Raw genomic sequence first — 20759 nt, 5'->3', positions numbered from 1 at the left:
AGGTGTGTGCCTTTCCAAATAATTTCCAACCAATTGAATTTAACACAGGTGGATTCCAATCAAGTTGTAGAAACATCTCAAGGATGATCAATGGAAACAGGATGCACCTGAGCTCAATTTCGAGTCTCATAGCAAAGGGTACATTTGCCCAAAAAAATAAAAACCTGTTTTTGCTTTTTCATTATGGGGTATAATGTGTAGATTGATGAGGCAAAACATGCATTTAATCAATTTTAGAATAAGGCTGTAACGTAACAAAACGTAGAAAAGGTAAAGTGGTCTGAATACTTTCCGAATGCGCTGTATGAAACGGATGCATGGATCACAAGCACTATGCACATGTATATATAAATTGGTGTCTATTAATTGAATTGCATTTAGATAACTGGTCAGACAGCTTCTACCCAGAAGCAATAAGACTCCTGAACACCTAATCAAATGGCTACCCAGACTATTTGCATTACCCCCGCCCTTTTTACAACGCTGCTACTCTCTGTTGTTATCATCTATGCATAGTCACTTTAATAACTCTACCTACATGTACATATTACCTCAAATAACCGGTTCCCCCGCATATTGACTCTGTACCGGTACCCCCCTGTATATAGTCTCACTATTGTTATTTTACTGCTGCTCTTTAATTACTTGTTACCTTTATTTCTTATTCTTATCTGTATTTTTTTTAACAGCATTGTTGGTTAGGGACTTGTAAGTTAGCATTTCACTGTAAGGTCTACACCTGTTGTATTCAGCGCATGTGACAAATAGAATTTGATTTGATTTAGTTGAATCAGATTTCTACCAAAAACAGATATCAACCAAAATATGAAAAATACGTTTTAATCTGGTTGTGATCTGGTTTCAACGGGGTAAAGGACATCTTTATCACATTGTATGCCCACTGGGATAGGCCTATATGATGTCTGAGCCATATTTACATTTTGATTTAACACGCATGTTGCACTTTATTTTAGTATTGTTGTTGATGAGTAATCGTGCGGTTTAATTTAAGAAAATACAAAGTGTTGCTATTCCTGATTGTGCTCTCATCAGGAATTATATGACTCATGATCATATATGAAATCAGGAATACCAAAACTTTGTATTTTCTTAAATAAACAAAAATGTACTACAGCAATGGTTGGCATTTCATTTCACCCGGCTGTACCGAAACGAACTGTGACCCCGAAATCGCAATACGCACCGAACTGTGGGTTTGGGGACCATTTACACCCCTACATTTAAATGGTTTGTGCTGAAGGACTTCTATCCGCAGCAGCCATTCAAAGTCACTTCAGTGTTTTCAAAATTTCAGTTTTACAACTTTCTCATGTCTTTCCATCCACTGTAGACAATGAGTTGTTTTTAACCAAAGTGTGGAAGTGTTTCTGAGCTAAATAGCTCCCCTGCTGTCCGCATTGATGTTTCCCATTTACTGTTCCTCCTCTTTCTTCTCTCCCCTCCTCCTCTTCCTCCTCACCCCTCTCTTTCCCCTCCATTCTCCTTGCTCTCTCCTCCTCTTCCTTCTCCTCCTCTTCCTTCTCCTCCTCTTGTCTCAGCACCAGGAGAGGACACACACAGTGCCTCCACATACCAGAGCCTTTAACAGCTTGACCATGGTGATTCTACAGACAGAGACAGACAGACAGACAGACAGACAGACAGACAGACAGACAGACACAGTCGGGCAGACAGACAGACCAACAGAGGGGAACCCTCTACTGATTAGACCCAGGTAAGGAGTGTATTTGTTTGTGGATGGCGTGTATAAACAGACAGAAGCCACAAAATATAAAATATATAACAAAACAAACTAAATAGGCTATTCAACTAATTTGACATTTACTCTGACAGAGGCTGGTGTAAAGTCGTGTAGCTCACTGACTGTTTGCAAGTGTAAACGGTGTTCTGTATCTTTGCAAGTATTAATTATACTCTACACAGAGTCACACAGAGTTGTGGGCACACAGTGTACATGGCACAGGCCGTCAGTCCAGACCTGCCCTTACTTGACTTCTTAATCTTTGGTTTCCTGCCCTCCCTCCCTCCCCGTATCTGGGTACAAAAACTTCTCGCCCCCCTTACCTCCCCACTGCCTCCTTTCCCTGTATCCCAGCACAATAACTTAATGCCCCCCTGCCTGCCTCCCCCTACTCTCCTCAGCCACCCCTGTTGTTCTTTATACAGGGGCATGCTAGAAAAGCAGCGGTTGGCCTGGCCCCAAGGACTCAGGCCCACATACTTCCCAATCTGCAGATTAAAGAGCTGCAGCCTCTGAAGTCCTTCCAGGGACTAATGGCTTTTGTTGCTGGGAATAATCCACACATCCTCTCCCACATCCTGGGGGATCCATGGCTAAAACCCCTCCTTAAACTCTCCTCCTCCCACCCCTTTCTCCTCCTCCATCTCCATGTTTTGTTAACCTCCCTCCATCCTCCATGTGGGCAGTCTTGTGGTTAGGTCTGGCTCAAGACCTCCCATCCCCTTCTTTCCCACCCCCATCTCCCAATCTCCATCTCTGGTCCATGTTTTGTCGACCTCCCCCTCCTTCCTGCATGTGGCGCAGCCTTGCGGTTAAGTCTGGAGGCCTGCAGGAGTGTACCACACGCAAAGAGATGAGGAGGGGGGGGCTGGGTTGTGACCCACGCAAAGAAAAAGGGGGCACTGGGGGGCAGGCATGGCAGGAGTCTCTTGGGCTTATTGAATCCTCTAAGTCTCTTTTTTTGTCATCTACACCTACGTAGCTCAAGTTCAAACAGCCAGGGCAAGCCAGGGCAAGAAGCTATCCTCAAACCTCGCAATGCAAAGAATAAAGCAGCCTTAAGGTGTTAGCACCTTATAAATATGATGTCTATATTGAATAAATCATTTAAACATTCACAGTGTAGGTTGGGAAAAGTATGTGAACCCCTAGGCTAATGACCTCTCCAAAAGCTAATTGGGGTCAGGAGTCAGCTAACCTGGAGTACAATCATTGAAACGAGATTGGAGATGTTGGTTAGAGCTGCCTTGCTCTATAACAAACATTCACAACATTTGAGTTTGCTATTCATAAGAAGCATTGCCTGATGTGAACCATGCCTCGAATAAAAGAGATCTCAGAAGACCTAAGATTAAGAATTGTTGACTTGCATAAAGCTGGAAAGGGTTACAAAAGTATCTCTAAAAGCCTTGATGTTCATCAGTCCACGGTAAGACAAATTGTCTATAAATGGAGAAAGTTCAGCACTGTTGCTACTCTCCCTAGGAGTGGCCGTCCTGCAAAGATGACTAAGAGCACAGCGCAGAATGCTAAATGAGGTTAAGAAGAATCCTAGAGTGTCCGCTAAAGACTTACAGAAATATCTGGAAAATGCTAACATCTCTGTTTGACGGGTCTACGATACGTAAAATACTAAACAAGAATGGTGTTCATGGGAGAACACCACGGAAGAAGCCACCGCTGTCCAAAAAAAACATTGCTGCACATCTGAAGTTTGCAAAAGAGCACCTGGACGTTCCACAACACTACTGGCAAAATACTCTGTGGACAGATGAAACTACAGTTGAGTTGTTTAGAAGGAACACACAACTCTATGTGTGTAGAAAAAAAGGCACAAACATCAACATCAAAACCTCATCCCAACTGTAAAGTATAGTGGAGGGAGCATCATGGTTTGGAGCTGCCTCAGGACCTGGACAGCTTGCTATCATCGACATAAAAATGAATTCCCAAGTTTATCAAGACATTTTGCAGGAGAATGTAAGGCTACCTGTCTGCCAACTGAAGCTCAACAGAAGTTGGGTGATGCAACAGGACAACGACCCAAAACACAGAAGTAAATCAACAACAGAATGGCTTCAACAGAAGAAAATACACCTTCTGGAGTGGCTCAGTTAGAGTACTGACCTCAACCCGATTGAGATGCTGTAGCATGACCTCAAGAGAGCAGTTCACACCAGACATCCCAAAAATATTGCTGAACTGAAACAGTTTTGTAAAGAGGAATGGTCCAATATTCCTCCTGACCGTTGTGCAGGTCTGATCGGCAACTACAGAAAGGTTGAGGTTATTGCTGCCAAAGGAGGGTCAACCAGTTATTAAATCCAAGGGTTCACATACTTTTCCCACCCTGCACTGTGAATGTTTACACGGTGTGTTGAATAAAGACATAAAAACTTATAATTGTTTGTGTGTTATTAGTTTAAGCAGACTGTGTTTGTCTATTCTTGTGACTTAGATGAAGATCAAATTTCATGACCAATTTATAAAGGGTTCACATACTTTTTCTTGCCACTTGAAATATGTGAGTTGGAGCTCTGGGCTCAGAGTTGTTGACCCTCTGGAAACCTTTTGTCCTTTACAATTTTTCTGATCCCCCTCCCAATGACATCATAACCTGTGGAGTACATTCAGTTCTGACCTCATTTCCTGTGGAAGACTACAGACAGAGTTCTGGTGCAGAGAGAGAGAGGGTGTTGGCACTGGCAGCCTACACACACTGGGCCACTGTCCACTGGCCACCCAAAAGACACATTTATTTATTGTATCAAGAGTATGGTAAAAAGAGCAGACGTTTTGAGCTTTTATTTGGCCCAAACTTCCCATTTTAACTTCAGTCAAACTTAATCTAAATGACATTGGCTGGATTTCACTCCCATAAAAACATACACACACACACACAAAAAGTGCTCAAATTATTGTGCATAGAAAAACAACTTGATTTCCCCCAAATCTAAACAACAGAACATTCAATGGGGACTGCATACATGTGTACCTAGCATATCTCCTCACTAAATGACAAGAAAATCATTTGACCTCACATTTCGAAACATCCACTGCCTCTCAGACTGCTTGTAGACTATTAGTAAAACTAAGGGCATGCAGTCTAAGAAAGGTTATTGGACCAAAATGTTGTTGCAAATGAATCTACTGTACTTGGCAATACAAATATTATGAATTGAGTAGAGCTACCGCCTTCTCAGTAAAACCAAGAACCATTCATCAAAACTGCAACACAAAACCCTGTCTAGCCCACACAGAGAGAGATGTAGCTTAGCTAGTGTATAAGGATGAGTAAAATGGGATGTGAAAGACTGAATGCATGGAGGAAGTGAACTGCTACAGTAGCTGTCCAACAGGGCAGTCAAAAACAGTTTGACTGCTTCAGGGCAGTCAAAACATCAACAGAGTGCTGGTTAACCCCCAAGGCCTTAATATAGGAGGACGAGGAGAGAACTGGAGGAAAATAGGAAACATGGCTGTGCAGAAGAGAGAGAAAGAGAGAGAGGTCAACAGCATAGTGAGATATACCGGGGGGACGGACGGACGGACGACTGTTGATGGGGTAAAGCAGTGTGCCAAGCCGTGGGTTTCCTCTCCACATCAGACCTACACTCCGCAGACTAAACAGCCCGACACAAACAGACCAGTGTACCTGGAGACCAGGTCAACAACACAACATGAACACACACAGAGCCCTTTTGACTGGCTGTCTGAGCTAACACTCTGCTGAGTAGGTGGATGGGTGCTAGCAGGCTCTTTCACCTGGAGGGTCGACCAAGGGTTGGGGAGTTGGACTGGGGTTCCTGGGGTTGTCTGCTATTCAGCTTTATTGCAAACGTGGAATCTGTATATTTCCATTAAGGATATAGACACATGAAGTAAAGAACATGAGGGGAACATGGCTGCCACTGGTGCTTTAAAAGTGTTCATGTTTACGAATGCAAAGTAGTCATGTCAACGAGTTGCAGATGCAGATAAAACAGCAGAAAGTAACAAAACAGGCGTGCGTGAGTGGTGAAATGATCTATTCCTCGATACATATCCCTTCCTCCAGTCCTCCCTCCAGTCTTACCTGGCCATGCCCAGACTAGAGAAGCCTGCTGGGACGATGAGTACGTCGAGGCGGGGGAAGGGATGGACCCCCAGGGTAGCGTGGGCTGCAGCCAGGCAGCCAGACAGTAGGGGGAGGATCTGGACCTGGGCCTTCTGCAGCAGAGAGGGCGGGGCAAACATCCGGTGAGGGACCACCTCTTGGCTCCAGGCGGATGGGTCGGTGAATGGACAGGGGTAATCAGCATGGCAACAGGTGAAGTTGTCATCACCCAGACCTGAGCAGTCGCTCTCAGAGTGCTTCTCATCCTTCAGGCCTGAGTAAACTAATGTAGACTGTGGGCTGCTGATGACGGGATGGTCCATGTTAGTGAATGGATTCAGGTCCAAGCTGTGTTATGGGGAGAAGGAAAAAAGATTTAGGCTTGTATTTTCGCTATTTTGACTACGGGCTTAGAAACGAGAGGGATGGAAATATGGAACATTGCATCACACAGGAAAGCCAGAGAAAACCCAAACATTACATTTAATTCGACTTCCATTCAGTTACAGTATCTCCGTCTTAGTATTAGAACTGCAAAACCCAAATCTGATCCAAGTTTCCTCTCTAGCCGTTCACGGAGGATAAAAGGCCCTCCTTGTAGCAGGAGAAGCTCTGGGGTTAACGGCTGGGTATGGCTGGGTTGGAGGGAAACCATGAGAGGAGGTAGAAAGGGTGGTATTCCAGGAAGAATGACAGAGCTGCCAGCATGGTGGTGGAGCCCTCAAACCCTTAGCCTGTGGTGAACTCTTCAGGGCAGGGGAAAGCTCTGCTGGGGAAGACCTGGTTCTACCGCCTGGTACGGCTGGGTTGGAGGGAAACCACGAAGGGGGGAAGACAAGGGGGAGAGGAGGGGTCTTACGGGAAATAAATCATACCTGCCAGCATGCGTATGGGAGGCCCCAGCCCTTGTACCCTGCACAGGAAGGGTAAGCTGTGCTGTGGAAAGTTGTGCTGTGGCCTGGCGCCAGCGACCCACTGCCAAGGTAAAAGTGGAGGCAGGCATAGGCATAGTGACATAGTAGTCCCAGCTAGAGAGACCTAGACGGAGGAGGGAGAGAGAGACAAAGAGTGGGTGAGTGGACTGGTGAACTGTAACAGTTTGCACTTATCCGCTGTACACTGATCAGGAGTGTAGTACCTGTGTGGTGCAGGTAAGTGGGCTGGGCCTGGTTCTCTCCACTCAATAGAACCACACACTCCTTAGGGGCTCGTACCTGGGCCTGCCACGTCGACATGGCGACAGGAGGCTCCTGACAGGGGAAGAGGGCTCGGTTGTTGATGGGGGAGCCGGCGGTGTAAACACATGACCTAGAGGAGTAAATGGTAAACAACTTCCTTCATCGTACTGTTCATGGGACATGCAGACTTGGTTTATCTACTGTATAGTTTGTTTCACCCTGAGAGTAGACAGATGGAAACAACTTCTATCCTATATGTTATCAGTTTGAGCATGAAGCATACAGTAGATATTGATGTCCCACCTGTTGTCCTGATCTTTAGTCCACCTGACAGAGCCTCCCTCCGGCTTGGTCTCGTAGCAAACCCTCAGGGCTCGGGGGAACTCCTGGAGGGTCCGAACCCCCCTCTTCCTCACCTGCAGGCTCCAGCGGTCAGTGTGGAAGATGAGGGGTCCCCCACCCTCAGAAGCAGGGGCATGACTGCACTGGAAGTACAGGTGGTGTTGCTTTTTCCATTGGGTGGAGGGTAGGGAGATCAGCCTCTGAATGAGCACAGCTGATTGGCTGTCTGGTTGTGGTTCAACCCCTGACCCCTCACCCTTGACCTCCCTTAGGAGACCCTGCATATCCGACACAGAGGTCACGTCCAACTCCTCTACTTTTGACACAGTGAGGTCACAGCAGTCTAGAACTAAGGTAAATTCTCTGTGGCTCTCATCCTCCCAAGAGTCATCAGTTTGGGACGGTTGGGGTGGGGTTGGGGCGCCTTCCCCAGCCCCATTCCCATCTCCAGCCACTGGGCATGGCTCCAGGAAGAGCACCACAGTACCAGTGATAATCTTAGTTTGGAAGTGTATGTCCAGGTCCAAGACATAGTGTCTGACCAGGATGTGGCTGGTGTTGGCTCTGAGGGGCAAGTCGTCCCTGCCTGGGTCCACATCACCATCACCATCCATTTCTCATCAGAGGTCATCTATTTAATTCTAGAGGAAAACACAATGTCAATCAATCAATCAATCAATCAATATGTACAGTATACAGTACATATCAACCTTATCAGCCAGGTAAGGTGGTCAACATACAGTGGCTTTGGAAACTATTCAGACCCATTGACTTTTTCCACATCTTACTACGTTACAGCCTTATTCTAAAATTGATTAAATTGTTAATTTCCCTCATCAATCTACACACTATACCCCATAACTACAAAGCAAAAACAGTATTTATACATTTTTGCAAATGTATTAAAAATAAATAACTGAAATATCACATTTACATAAGTATTCAGACCCTTTACTCAGTACTTTGTTGAAGCACCTTTGGCAGCGATTACAGCATTGAGTCTTCTTGGGTATGAAGCTACAAGCTTGGCACACCTGTATTTGGGGAGTTTCTCTCATTCTTCTCTGCAGAGGTCCTGAGCGCTCTGGAGCAAGTTTCCATCAAGGATCTCTCTGTACTTTGCTCCATTCATCTTTCCCTCGATCCTGACTAGTCTCACAGTCCCTGCCCCTGAAAAACATCCCCACAGCATGATGCTGCCACCACCATGCTTCACCGTAGGGTTGGTGCCAGGTTTCCTCCAGACGTGACGCTTGGCATTCAGGCCAATAGAGTCCAATATTGGTTCCATCAGACCAGAGATTCATGTTTCTCATGGTCTGAGAGTCTTTAGATGCCTTTTGGATAACTCCAAGCGGGCTGTCATGTGCCTTTAACTGAGGAGTGGCTACCGTCTGGCCACTCTACCATAAAGGCCTGACTGGTGTGTGCTGCATAGATGGTTGTCCTTCTGGAAGGTTCTTCCATCTCCACAGAGGAACTCTAGACCTCTGTCAGAGGGACAATCGGGTTCTTGGTCACCTCCCTGATCAAGGCCCTTCTCCACCGATTGCTCAGTTTGGCCGGGCATCCAGCTCTAGGGAGAGTCTTGGTGGTTCCAAACTTCTTTCATTTAAGAATGATGGAGGCCACTGACATGATATGATGATGGCGCCGACGAAGATGGCAACATCACGACTAGCTCTTATACAACTCTGCAGGATTTTGTTTCCTTATGGACTATTTTTTACGTTATTAGCTCAGGAATTGTTTTGTGTCATTACATACAGCCGGGAAGAAGTATTGGATATTACAACGTCGGTAACTCACCAGAACTTCCAGCATCACGACCAGGATTACCACTTCCCTGGAGTGGATCCTTTGTTTGCTTTCCCCAGAGCAATTGAACTTATTCCAGAGGCTGACCCAAAACAACACCGGCGAAGGAGAGGTACTCAAGAGGTCTTCTGGTCCGACTTAGAAGCGTGCACACCCCCCACCGCGCCCAAGTATTTTACTCGCTAATGCAAAATCTCTGGATAATAAAATTGATGAGCTCAAGGCGAGAGTTGCTTTTCAGAGAGACACCAGGGATTGTAACATACTCCGCTTCACGGAAACATGGCTCTATCGAAATATACTGTCTGACTCTGTAAAGCCAGTTGGGTTCTCAGTACATCGCGCCGACAGGAACAAACATCTCTCCGGAAGCAGAAGGTTGGAGGTATATGTTTTATGATTAATGACTTATGGCGTAACTGTGATAACATACAGGAACTCAAGTCCTTCTGTTCGCCCGACCTAGAACATCTCACAATCAAATGCCGATCGTACTATCTCCCAAGATAATTTTCGTCAACAATAGCCACAGAGAATACCACGACGGCCCTCAAAGAACTTCACTGGACTTTTTGCAAACTGGAAACCACATATCCTGAGGCTGCATTTATTGTAGCTGGGGATTTTAACAAAGTAAATTTGAGGAAAAGGCTCCCGAAATTCTATCAACATATTGATCGTTGTACTCGCGCTGCAAAAACGCTCGACCATTGCTATACTACCTTCCAGAATGCATACAAGGCCCTCCCCCGACCTCCATTCGGCAAATCGGACCACAATTCCATCTAGCTCATCCTACCTAAAGGCACAAACTCAAACAGGAAGCACCCGTGGTAAGGACTATTCAACGCTGGTCTGACCAATCGGAATCCACGCTTCAAGATTGTTTTGATCATGCGGACTGGGATATGTTCAGAGTAGCTTCAGAAAATAATATCGACACATATACCGATATGGTGAATGAGTTTATCAGGAAGTGCATAGGAGATGTTGTACCCACTGTGCCTATTAAAACCTACCCCATCCAGAAACCGTGGATAGATGAGAGCATTCACGCAAAACTGAAAGCGCGAAACACCGCATTTATCCAGGGCAAGAAGACTAGGAATATGGAAGAATACAAACAGTGTAGTTATTCCCTCTGCAAAGCAATCAAGCAGGCTAAAGGTCGGTATAGGGACAAAGTTGAGTCCCAGTTCAACAGCTTAGACACAAGACGTATGTGGCAGGGTTTACAGACAATCACGGATTATAAAAGGAAAACCAGCCAAGTCACGGACAACGTCTTGCTTCCGGACAGGCTAAACACCCTCTTTGCTCGCTTTGAGGATAATACAGAGTTACCGACACGGCCCGCTATCAAGGACTGCGGGCTCTCCTTCTCTGTGGCCGACGTAAGACATTTAAGCGTGTTAACCATCGCACGGCTGCCAGCCCAGATGGTATTCCTAGCCGCGTCCTCAGAGCATGTGCAGACTGGCTGGCTGGTGTGTTCACAGATATATTCAATCTCTCCCTTTCCCAGTCTGTTGTCCCCATATGCTTCAAGATGGCCACCATTGTCCCTGTACCTAAGAAAGCAAAGGTAATTGAACTAAATTACTATCGCCCTGTAGCACTCACCTCTGTCATCATGAAGTGCTTTGAGAGACTAGTCAAGGATCATATCACCTCCACCTAACCTGCCACCCTAAACCCACAGACGATGCAATCGCCACCACACTGCACAGTGACCTGTCCCATCTGGATAAGAGGCATACCTATGTAAGAATGCTGTTCATTGACTATAGCTCAGCATTCAACACCATAGTACTCTCCAAGCTCATCATCAAGCTTGAGGCCCTGGGTCTGAACCCTGCCCTGTGCAACTGGGTCCTGGACTTTCTGACAAGTTGCCCCCAGGTGATGAAGGTAGGAAACAACACCTCCTCTTCGCTGATCCTCAACCCTGGGGCCCCACAAGGGTGCGTGCTCAGCCCCCTCTTGTACTCCCTCTTGTACTCCTTGTACTCCCTGTTCACCCATGACTGCGTGGCCAAGCACGCCTCCAACTCAATCAAGTTTGCAGATGACAAAACAGTCATAGGCTTGAATACCAACAACGATGAGACAGCCTACAGGGAGGAGGTGAGGGCTCTGGGAGTGTGGTGCCAGGAAAATAACCTCTCACTCAACGTCAACAAAACTAAGGAGATGATCATGGATTTCAGGAAACAGCAGAGGGAGCACCCCCCTATCCACATCGATGGGACCGCAGTGGAGAAGGTGGAAAGCTCGGCGTACACATCACTGACAAACTGAAATGGTCCACCCACACAGACAGTGTGGTGAAGAAGGCGCAACAGTGCCTCTTCAACCTCAGGAGGCTGAAGAAATTTGGCTTAACACAGTTTTTTCCCCAATAACGTCTAAAAACCTGTTTTCGCTTTGTCATTATGGGGTGTTGTGTGTAGATTGCTGAGGATTTGTATTTATTTCATCTATTTTAGAATAAGGCTGTAACGTAACTAAAGGTGGAAAAAGTCAATGTCTGAATAGTTTATGAAGGCACTATATAGGCCTGACAAACATACAAGACCAATCAAAAATAATTGCTGATATGGGCTAATTGAGTGACTAACATAACAAGAGAAAAACTGATCATCCACATCTCGAAATTGCACCTTGTGTACACTACATCTCAACATTAAGTTGAGACCCCAACTGAGTCCCCCAGCCAAAAATGTTTTAATATATATACTGTATACATATTTATTTTGGGGGGAAATGGATCCGCAGGCCTACAGGTCCAAGCTCCAAAAAGCAAACTGTTTTACAGTAAACTGAAGGTCCCCTATGAGAACCAGCCAGCCACTTTGCCGTTACAACCCTTAGCTAGCATTTCCATTTCCCCTGCTCCAGCCCCAGGGTTATGGAGGCTTGGCAGGCCAAAGCTGCAATTAAACTGTACAGTGTGAATTCTTCAAACGTCTCTCCCCGAGAGGAAGTAGGGGAATAAAAACACAGTGACACAGAGACATACAGTGCCTTCAGAAAGTATTCACCCCCATTGACTATTTCCACATTTTGTTGTTTTACAAAGCGGGATTAAAATAAAATACAAATTGTCAACAATCTACACAAAATACTCTGTAATGTTTTTATAAAATGTTTGTTCATGGAAAATAAACATATATATATATATATATATATTGATAAGATAAATATTCAACCCCCCTGAGTCAATGCATGTTAGAATAACCTTTGGCAGCGATTACAGCTGTGAGTCTTTCTGGATAAGTCTCTAAGGGCTTTGCAAACTTGGATTGTACAATATTTGCCTTTTTTTTAATTTTAGGTTATTGTCCTGCTGAAAAGTGGATTCTTCTCCAAGTGTCTGGTGGAAAGTAGACTGAACCAGGTTTTCCTCTAAGATTTAGCCTGTGCTTAGCTCCTTTTCTTTTTATGCTAAACAAAACTCCCAAGTCCTTGCAGATTTACATTTTAGTCATTTAGCAGAAGCTCTTATCCAGAGCAACTTACAGTAGTGAATGCATACATTTCTTTTTTTTTTTGTACTGGCCCCCCGTGGGAATCGAACCCACAACCCTGGCGTTGCACACACCATGCTGGCGTTGCAAACATCATGCTCTACCAACTGAGCCATGGGGAAGGTAGATGACAAGCATACCCATAACATGATGCAGCCACCACCATGCTTGAAAATATGAAGAGTGGTAGTTAGTGATGTGTTGTGTTGGATTTGCCCCGAAATAATGCTTTGTATTCAGGACACATTTTTTGCAGTAAAACTTTAGTGCCTTATTGCAAACAGAGTGTAATCTATTTATAATTCAGGCTATAACACAACAAAATGTGGAAATGTCAAGGAGTGTTAATACTTTCTGAAGACACTGTACTGTAGCTGGTAAGCACCATCCTCAGTGCAAACGTATGGGTGTCTGATCTTCATATGCTTAGGTTAGATTGGCTAGGTGTTATCTGATAAGCTGGAAGGTGCAAGGTTGCAGGTCACCTTCTGAGTCCCACTTGGTCTACCCCCCACATTTGCTACTATACAATATTATGGAATATCGTTCTTTATCAGTAACCGGGCTAGTGAAAGTTTCAGTGATAGGTGGTGGCAGTGACAGATTGAATACCCGCTTCATTGAGGGGATGTAATGTAAAAATGGTAACTTGTGAGACTTGTGGAGACATGTACCACTCTGTAGTAGTGGGCTACACTCAAAAGCAGCCAAGTTTATAAATCAGTGATCATGCCGAAACTGGCCCTGGTAATCCACATTAATGATCCTTCTGACAGGATTGACTACCGGCTACACATCAGCAGTTTAACTCATTCCTGTAAAGACATCTATTCCAGAAGAAATAGAGCTTGCTGGAAATTATTTATCTCTTCGTTCAGCCATTCCTACGGACAAAATGAATGGGGAAAGAAAAGGCTTTTGGAATAAACGCTGAAGGTTAACACAGGTTCATTTTTTTTTAAATCGTCATTTAACTAGGCAAGTCAGTTAAGAACAAATGCTTATTTACAATGACGGCCTAGGAACCGTGGTTTAACTGCCTTGTTCAGGGGCAGTACGACAGATTTTTACCTTGTCAGCTCGGGGATTCGATCTAGCAACCTTTCGGTTACTGGCCCAACACTAACCACTAGGCTACCGGCCGACCCGAAACGCCGAAAATATGGTCTGCGGTAAACACAGGCTTAAGAGATCTTATATGTTTTGTACTATGAGATAATATCAGTCAGTTAACACGACCTTTGTGAATTAGGAAAGCCTTTATGTGCGTTGTGTTTTTTTATTACATAAATGCTTCACAAAAAGTGATGTTGGCAGTTGAAGGTTATTTCATAGAACAAAACTTACAAGATCTCTTAAGCCTTTGTTTACCACAGACCATATTTATGGCGTTTAACCAAAAAATTCCATTCATTTTCCCATAGGCTTTGTCCCACAAACCATTACTATTGCTCTCTATATCGTTTCACAGCAGTCGTAAGAAAACCTTATGTGATGAGTAGGTAGCCTACAATAATTAATACTTCACCCACACACTTTGGGTTGCCACTCATGCAGTGAATAGTTGGAACTTTTACATCATGATAAATGTCACATTGACATGTATGTCAACTTGAAAGGTATTTCCATCATTGCGGCATTTTGCTTCATTTAAGACTGTAGGCTGAACTCTTACTTGTTACTACATATTCATATATTATATTAATCTACTTTCGTTAGTGGTGAGAGGGGAGGTGGCAGGTCGTCTCTCAAATAAATCATCTGATGGCGGAAAACTTACTGGAGCCTCAGCCACATGTGCATGGTTTTAAAATGAAAGGGGGGTAATTTCCTAACAGTGTTTTCTGTTAAAGGAGACAGACCTGTGCATTCAATACACAAGATCTTATAGAGAATACGAAAACAGTAATGCTCTGTTTTGTGGACTGTCGTAGGCACTAACCTGGTTGGAGCGGCTGCATCCAGTTCCCGGCACAGACAGCACGAGCGTGTCCATGGCAAGGGTTTATGCCGTCATATTCAGGCGACGATAAGTAGACGGGTGAAAATATACAGTATGTAGGCGTATGTATTTAAAAAAAGACAAATGTAGTTCAATCTCAGTGCAACTTAATATAACCTGATAATAACCACTTAATAACCTACAAAACACTTAAATAGTAAAATAAAATCAAAGTAACACATGCTAAAGTATAAACGGAAAATATACATCAGGGTGTGGAAAATGCGCGCCCGGGAACGTTGCCTGTTTATCAAGCGGAAAATACTCTGTCCAGTGGTGTATTTTCCGTGTATTAAAATATTTTCTCAATTTGTTTAATGCTTTTATATATCTTTTTTTATAGTGAATTATAATTAAAAACGGATAGGTTATACAACGGACATGTGGATTATATGATGCATTCTATGATACGAAAGTAAACCTAGTCATGTTTAAAATGTCTCCTGAAGTAACCTACTGTACCTAGACTATTGTTGTAATCTTCCAGGTGGAATTATAAGATGGAGCTTTTGCACACTAGTAAAATAAAACTGAGGTTGCTTATCTGAATATAGCAGAGGGGTATACTACGAATCTAGTTAAATCTATAGGCCTATTCAGGATCTTCTAAATTCCAATTCAGGCTTCCATTTCACTGAAGGTGGATATTTATCCAACATTTTCAGCTAATGAGGAAAGTATATATTTTGCAAGAATGTGGATTGTGAAATCATGAGTCCTCTAGTCTAGGCCTATGCTAAGTCTAATGATAATGTAGTGGTAAGTGGAGCAATGATGACCACAGCAAAGATGTAGCCTACACAATTGCATGGCATTGATATGTATGCTTTATAATTCATTTAAATCCAACATTTTCAATAAAGCACTGATGAACAACAGATTAAAAATACCACAAAATGAAAAACAAGGGTTCCAGTGTTTATTGGTAGGCCACTACCTACAGTATGTCCTATGCTCACTTACTGTACTATTATGCAGCTACATTGTAACAGAACACAGAATATAATGTGAATTAATACCCATACACAGAGCCATATATTAATATATGGCTCTTTGCCCATAAGTATTTAAAAATCAGAGTATTGCGTTTCCCAATAGTATTATAAAGGGTTTCTCTATTGGAATACATGACGTTCTACAACATGACATCAACAAATAGAAGATTAAGAGCCTGGGCAAATACTTGAAAACCTGTCTTATTGGTACAGTAAACATAGATTGTAGGATGTCTTTATTTTGGCACCTAATACATAATTTTTTCAACAAAAATAAACTATAGATATGTGCATTGGCTTTGTCACATTTAGTCATGGTAACCAACATTGTTTCAATATTGTTATTGCCAGCTAAAGTGAAGATACTGTATATTATCTAAAATATATATTTTCATGAAGAAAATAAAAGTATCATAACTGTAAACATTTGTATTTTAATTCTCTGATGTGTCGTCTAAATAGCATTTCAGTCTCTCTGTGTAAATACAGATTTGCCATTTAGGCTTGGTTGGTGATGGCATCAGTTATGATGTATGTGCCTTGACGCATTTGTGAACTCATAATAAATTAACCTTTGTTAGTATCTACATAGCCTATTCTGTCTAACAAAAAAAAGTAATATATATATATATATACACACATACATACATACATACATACATACATACATACATACATACATACATACATACATACATACATACATACATACATACATACATACATACATACATACATACATACATACACCTTCGCCAAATACATTCAAACTCAGTTTTTCACAATTCCTGACATTTAATTATAGCAAAAATTCCCATCTTAGGTCAGTTAGGATCACCACTTTATTATAAGAATGTGAAATGTCAGAATAATAGAGAAAATTATTATTTATTTCAGCTTTTATTTCTTTCATCACATTCCCAGTGGGTCAGAAGTTTACATACACTCAATTAGTATTTGGTAGCATTGCCTTTAAATTGTTTAACTTGGGTCAAACGTTTCGGGTAGCCTTCCACAAGCTTCCCACAATAAGTTGGGTGAATTATGGCCCATTCCTCCTGACAGAGCTAGTGCAACTGAGTCAGGTTTGTAGGCCTCCTTGCTCGCACACGCTTTTTCAGTTCTGCCCACACATTTTCTATTATTGACTTTGTTGTCCTAAAGCCATTTTGTTACAACTTTGCCAGTATGTTTGGGGTCATTGTCCATTTGGAAGACCCATTTGCAACCAAGCTTTAACTTCCTGTCTGGTGTCTTGAGATGTTGCTTCAATATATCCACATCATTTTCCATCCTCATGATGCCATCTATGTTATGAAGTGCATCAGTCCCTCCTGCAGCAAAGCACCCACACAACATTATGCTGCCACCCCGTGCTTCACGATTGGGATGGTATTCTTCGGCTTGCTTTTTCCTCCAAACATAACAATGGTCATTATGGCCAAATAGTTCTTTTTTTGGTTTCATCAGACCAGAGGACATTTCTCCAAAAAGTACGTACGATCTTTGTCCACATGTGCAGTTGCAAACCATAGTATGCCATTTTTATGGCGGTTTTGGAGCAGTGGCTTCTTCCTTGCTGAGCGGCCTTTCAGGTTATGTCGATATAGGATTAATTTTACTGTGGATATACATATTTTTGTACCTGTTTCCTCCAGGATCTTCACAAGGTCCTTTGCTGTTGTTCTGGGATTGATTTGCACTTTTCGCACCAAAGGACGTTCATCTGAGGGAGACAGAACACATCTCCTTCCTGAGCGGTATGATGGCTGCGTGGTCCCAATGGTGTTTATACTTGCGTACTATTGTTTGTACAGATGAATGTGGTACCTTCAGGCATTTGGAAATTGCTCCCAAGGATGAACCAGACTTGTGGAGGTCCACAATTGTTATTCTGAGGTCTTGGCTGATTTCCATGATGTCAAGCAAAGAGACACTGAGTTTGAAGGTAGGCCTTGAAATACATTCACAGGTACACCTCCAATTGACTCAAATTATATAAATTAGTCTATCGGAAGTTTCTGAAGCCATGACATGATTTTCTGGAATTTTCCAAGCTGTGTAAAGGCACAGTCAACTTAGTGTACGTAAAATTCTGACCCACTGGAATTGTGATACAGTGAACTATATGTGAAATAATCTGTCTGTAAACAATTGTTGAAAAAATTACTTGTGTCATGCACAAAGTAGTTGTCCTAACCGACTTGCCAAAACTATAGTTTGTTTACAAGAAATTTGTAGTGGTTGAAAAACAAGTTTTAATGACTCCAACCTAAGTGTAAACTTCCAACTTCAACTGTATATAGTACCAGTCAAAAGTTTGGATACACCTACTCATTCCAGGGTTTTTCTTTATTTTTACTATCTTCTACATTGTAGAATAATAGTGAAGACATCAAAAACGATGAAATACAACATATGGAATCATGTAGTAACAAAAAAAAGTGTTAAATTAAAATATATTTTAGATTTGAGATTCTTCAAAGTAGCCACCCTTTGCCTTGACAGCTTTGCACACGCTTGGAATTCTCTCAACCAGCTTCATGAGATAGTCACCTGGAATGCATTTCAATTAACAGGTGTGCCTTGTTAATGGTTAATTGTAGAATTTCTTTCCTTCTTAATGCATTTGAGCCAATCAGTTGTGTTGTGACAAGGTAGGTGTGGTATACAGAAGATAGCCCTATTTAGTAAAAGACCAAGTCCATATTATGGCAAGAACAGCTCAAATGAGCAAATAGAAATGACAGTCCATCATTACTTTAAGACATGAAGGTCAATCAATCTGAAACACTTCAAGAACTTTGAAAGTTTCTTCAAGTGCAGTCGCAAAAACCATCAAGTGCTATGATGAAACTGGCTCTCATGAGGACCAAAGGACAAATTTTCACCGGTCTAATGTCCATTACTCGTGTTTCTTGGCTTTCCTGTGGGAAAGAAAAAGAAAGGAAAGAAAGACCCAGAGATACCTCTGCTGCAGAGGATAAGTTCATTAGAGTTACCAGCCTCAGAAATTGCAGCCCAAATAAACGCTTCATAGAGTTCAAGTAACAGACGCATCTCAACATTAATTGCACAGAGGAGACTGCGTGAATCAGGCCTTCATGGTCAAATTGCTGCAAAGAAACCACTACTAAAGGACACCAATAAGAAGAGACTTGCTTGGGCCAAGAAACACGAGCAATGGGCATTAGACCGGTGAAAATTTGTCCTTTGGTCTGATGAGTCCAAATTTGAGATTTTTGGTTCCAACCGCCGTGTCTTTGTAAGTAGGTTAACGGATGTTCTCCGCATGTGTGGTTCCCACGTGAAGCATGGAGGAGGTGGTGTGATGGTGCTTTGCTGATGACACTGTCTGCGATTTAATTAGAATTCATACTTGACCAACATGGCTACCACAGCATTCTGCAGCGATACGCCATACCGTCTATTTTGTGCTTAGTGGGACTATCATTTGTTTTTCAACAGGACAACAATGACCTAACACACCGCCAGGCTTTGTAAGGGCTATTTGACCAAGAAGGAGAGTGATGGAGTACTGATAATCTGGCCTCCACAATCACCCGACCTCAACCCATTTGAGATGGTTTGGGATGAGTTGGACCCCAGAGTGAAGGAAAAGCAGCCAACAGGTGCTCAGTATATGTGGGAACTCCTTCAAAACTGTTGGAAAAGCATTCCAGGTGAAGCTTGTTGAGAGAATGCCAAACGTGTGCAAAGCTGTCATCAGGGTGGCTACTTTGAAGAATCTAAAATATATTTTGATTCGTTTAACACTTTTTTGGGTTACTACATGATTCCATATGTGTTATTTCATAGTGTTGATGTCTTCACTATTATTCTACAATGTAGAAAATAGTCAAAATAAAGAAAAACCCTTGAATGAATTGGCATGTCCAAACTTTTGACTGGCACTATATATATATATATATATATATATATATATATATATATATATATATATATATATATATATATATATATATATACACATACACTGCTCAAAAAAATAAAGGGAACACTTAAACAACACAATGTAACTCCAAGTCAATCACACTTCTGTGAAATCAAACTGTCCACTTAGGAAGCAACACTGATTGACAATACATTTCACATGCTGTTGTGCAAATGGAATAGACAACAGGTGGAAATTATAGGCAATTAGCAAGACACCCCCAATAAAGGAGTGGTTCGGCAGGTGGTGACCACAGACCACTTCTCAGTTCTTATGCTTACTGGCTGATGTTTTGGTCACTTTTGAATGCTGGCGGTGCTTTCACTCTAGTGGTAGCATGAGACGGAGTCTACAACCCACACAAGTGGCTCAGGTGGTGCAGCTCATCCAGGATGGCACATCAATACGAGCTGTGGCAAGAAGGTTTGCTGTGTCTGTCAGCTTAGTGTCCAGAGCATGGAGGCGCTACCAGGAGACAGGCCAGTACATCAGGAGACGTGGAGGAGGCCGTAGGAGGGCAACAACCCAGCAGCAGGACCGCTACCTCCGCCTTTGTGCAAGGAGGAGCAGGAGGAACACTGCCAGAGCCCTGCAAAATGACCTCCAGCAGGCCACAAATGTGCATGTGTCTGCTCAAACGGTCAGAAACAGACTCCATGAGGGTGGTATGAGGGCCCGACGTCCACAGGTGGGGGTTGTGATTACAGCCCAACACCATGCAGGACGTTTGGCATTTGCCAGAGAACACCAAGATTGGCAAATTCGCCACTGGCGCCCTGTGCTCTTCACAGATGAAAGCAGGTTCACACTGAGCACATGTGACAGAGTCTGGAGACGCCGTGGAGAACGTTCTGCTGTCTGCAACATCCTCCAGCATGACCGGTTTGGCGGTTGGTCAGTCATGGTGTGGGGTGGCATTTCTTTGGGGGGCCGCACAGCCCTCCATGTGCTCGCCAGAGGTAGCCTGACTGCCATTAGGTACTGAGATGAGATCCTCAGACCCCTTGTGAGACCATATGCTGGTGCGGTTGGCCCTGGGTTCCTCCTAATGCAAGACAATGCTAGACCTCATGTGGCTGAA

At 43.2% G+C, this 20759-nt stretch overlaps 1 protein-coding gene across 2 annotated transcripts in view; it reads right to left on the bottom strand.

Moving 5' to 3' along the window:
• aopep (aminopeptidase O (putative)) overlaps positions 1–14784 on the bottom strand; it is a 112166-nt gene extending 97382 nt beyond the window's left edge. The window contains exons 1-5 of one of the 2 annotated variants that reach the window (XR_003869891.1): positions 14669–14784; positions 7340–8019; positions 6997–7166; positions 6734–6896; positions 5838–6206 (exon numbers count right to left, since the gene is read on the bottom strand). Coding sequence is in view for 1 of the 2 variants with exons in the window: in XM_029716510.1 (XP_029572370.1) it covers positions 5838–6206; positions 6734–6896; positions 6997–7166; positions 7340–7992 (1355 nt within the window). In the remaining variant the exon portion in view is untranslated. The remainder of the gene's footprint in view (positions 1–5837; positions 6207–6733; positions 6897–6996; positions 7167–7339; positions 8020–14668) is intronic. The other variant, XM_029716510.1, reaches the window with a different exon arrangement.
• Between the last annotated feature and the right edge of the window lie 5975 nt (positions 14785–20759).

This window comes from Salmo trutta, chromosome 27 (assembly GCF_901001165.1).
Source record: "Salmo trutta chromosome 27, fSalTru1.1, whole genome shotgun sequence".
Classification (NCBI taxonomy): domain Eukaryota; kingdom Metazoa; phylum Chordata; class Actinopteri; order Salmoniformes; family Salmonidae; genus Salmo; species Salmo trutta.
Note: the sequence above shows the minus strand (reverse complement) of the source record. Positions and strands in the feature narration are given on the sequence as shown.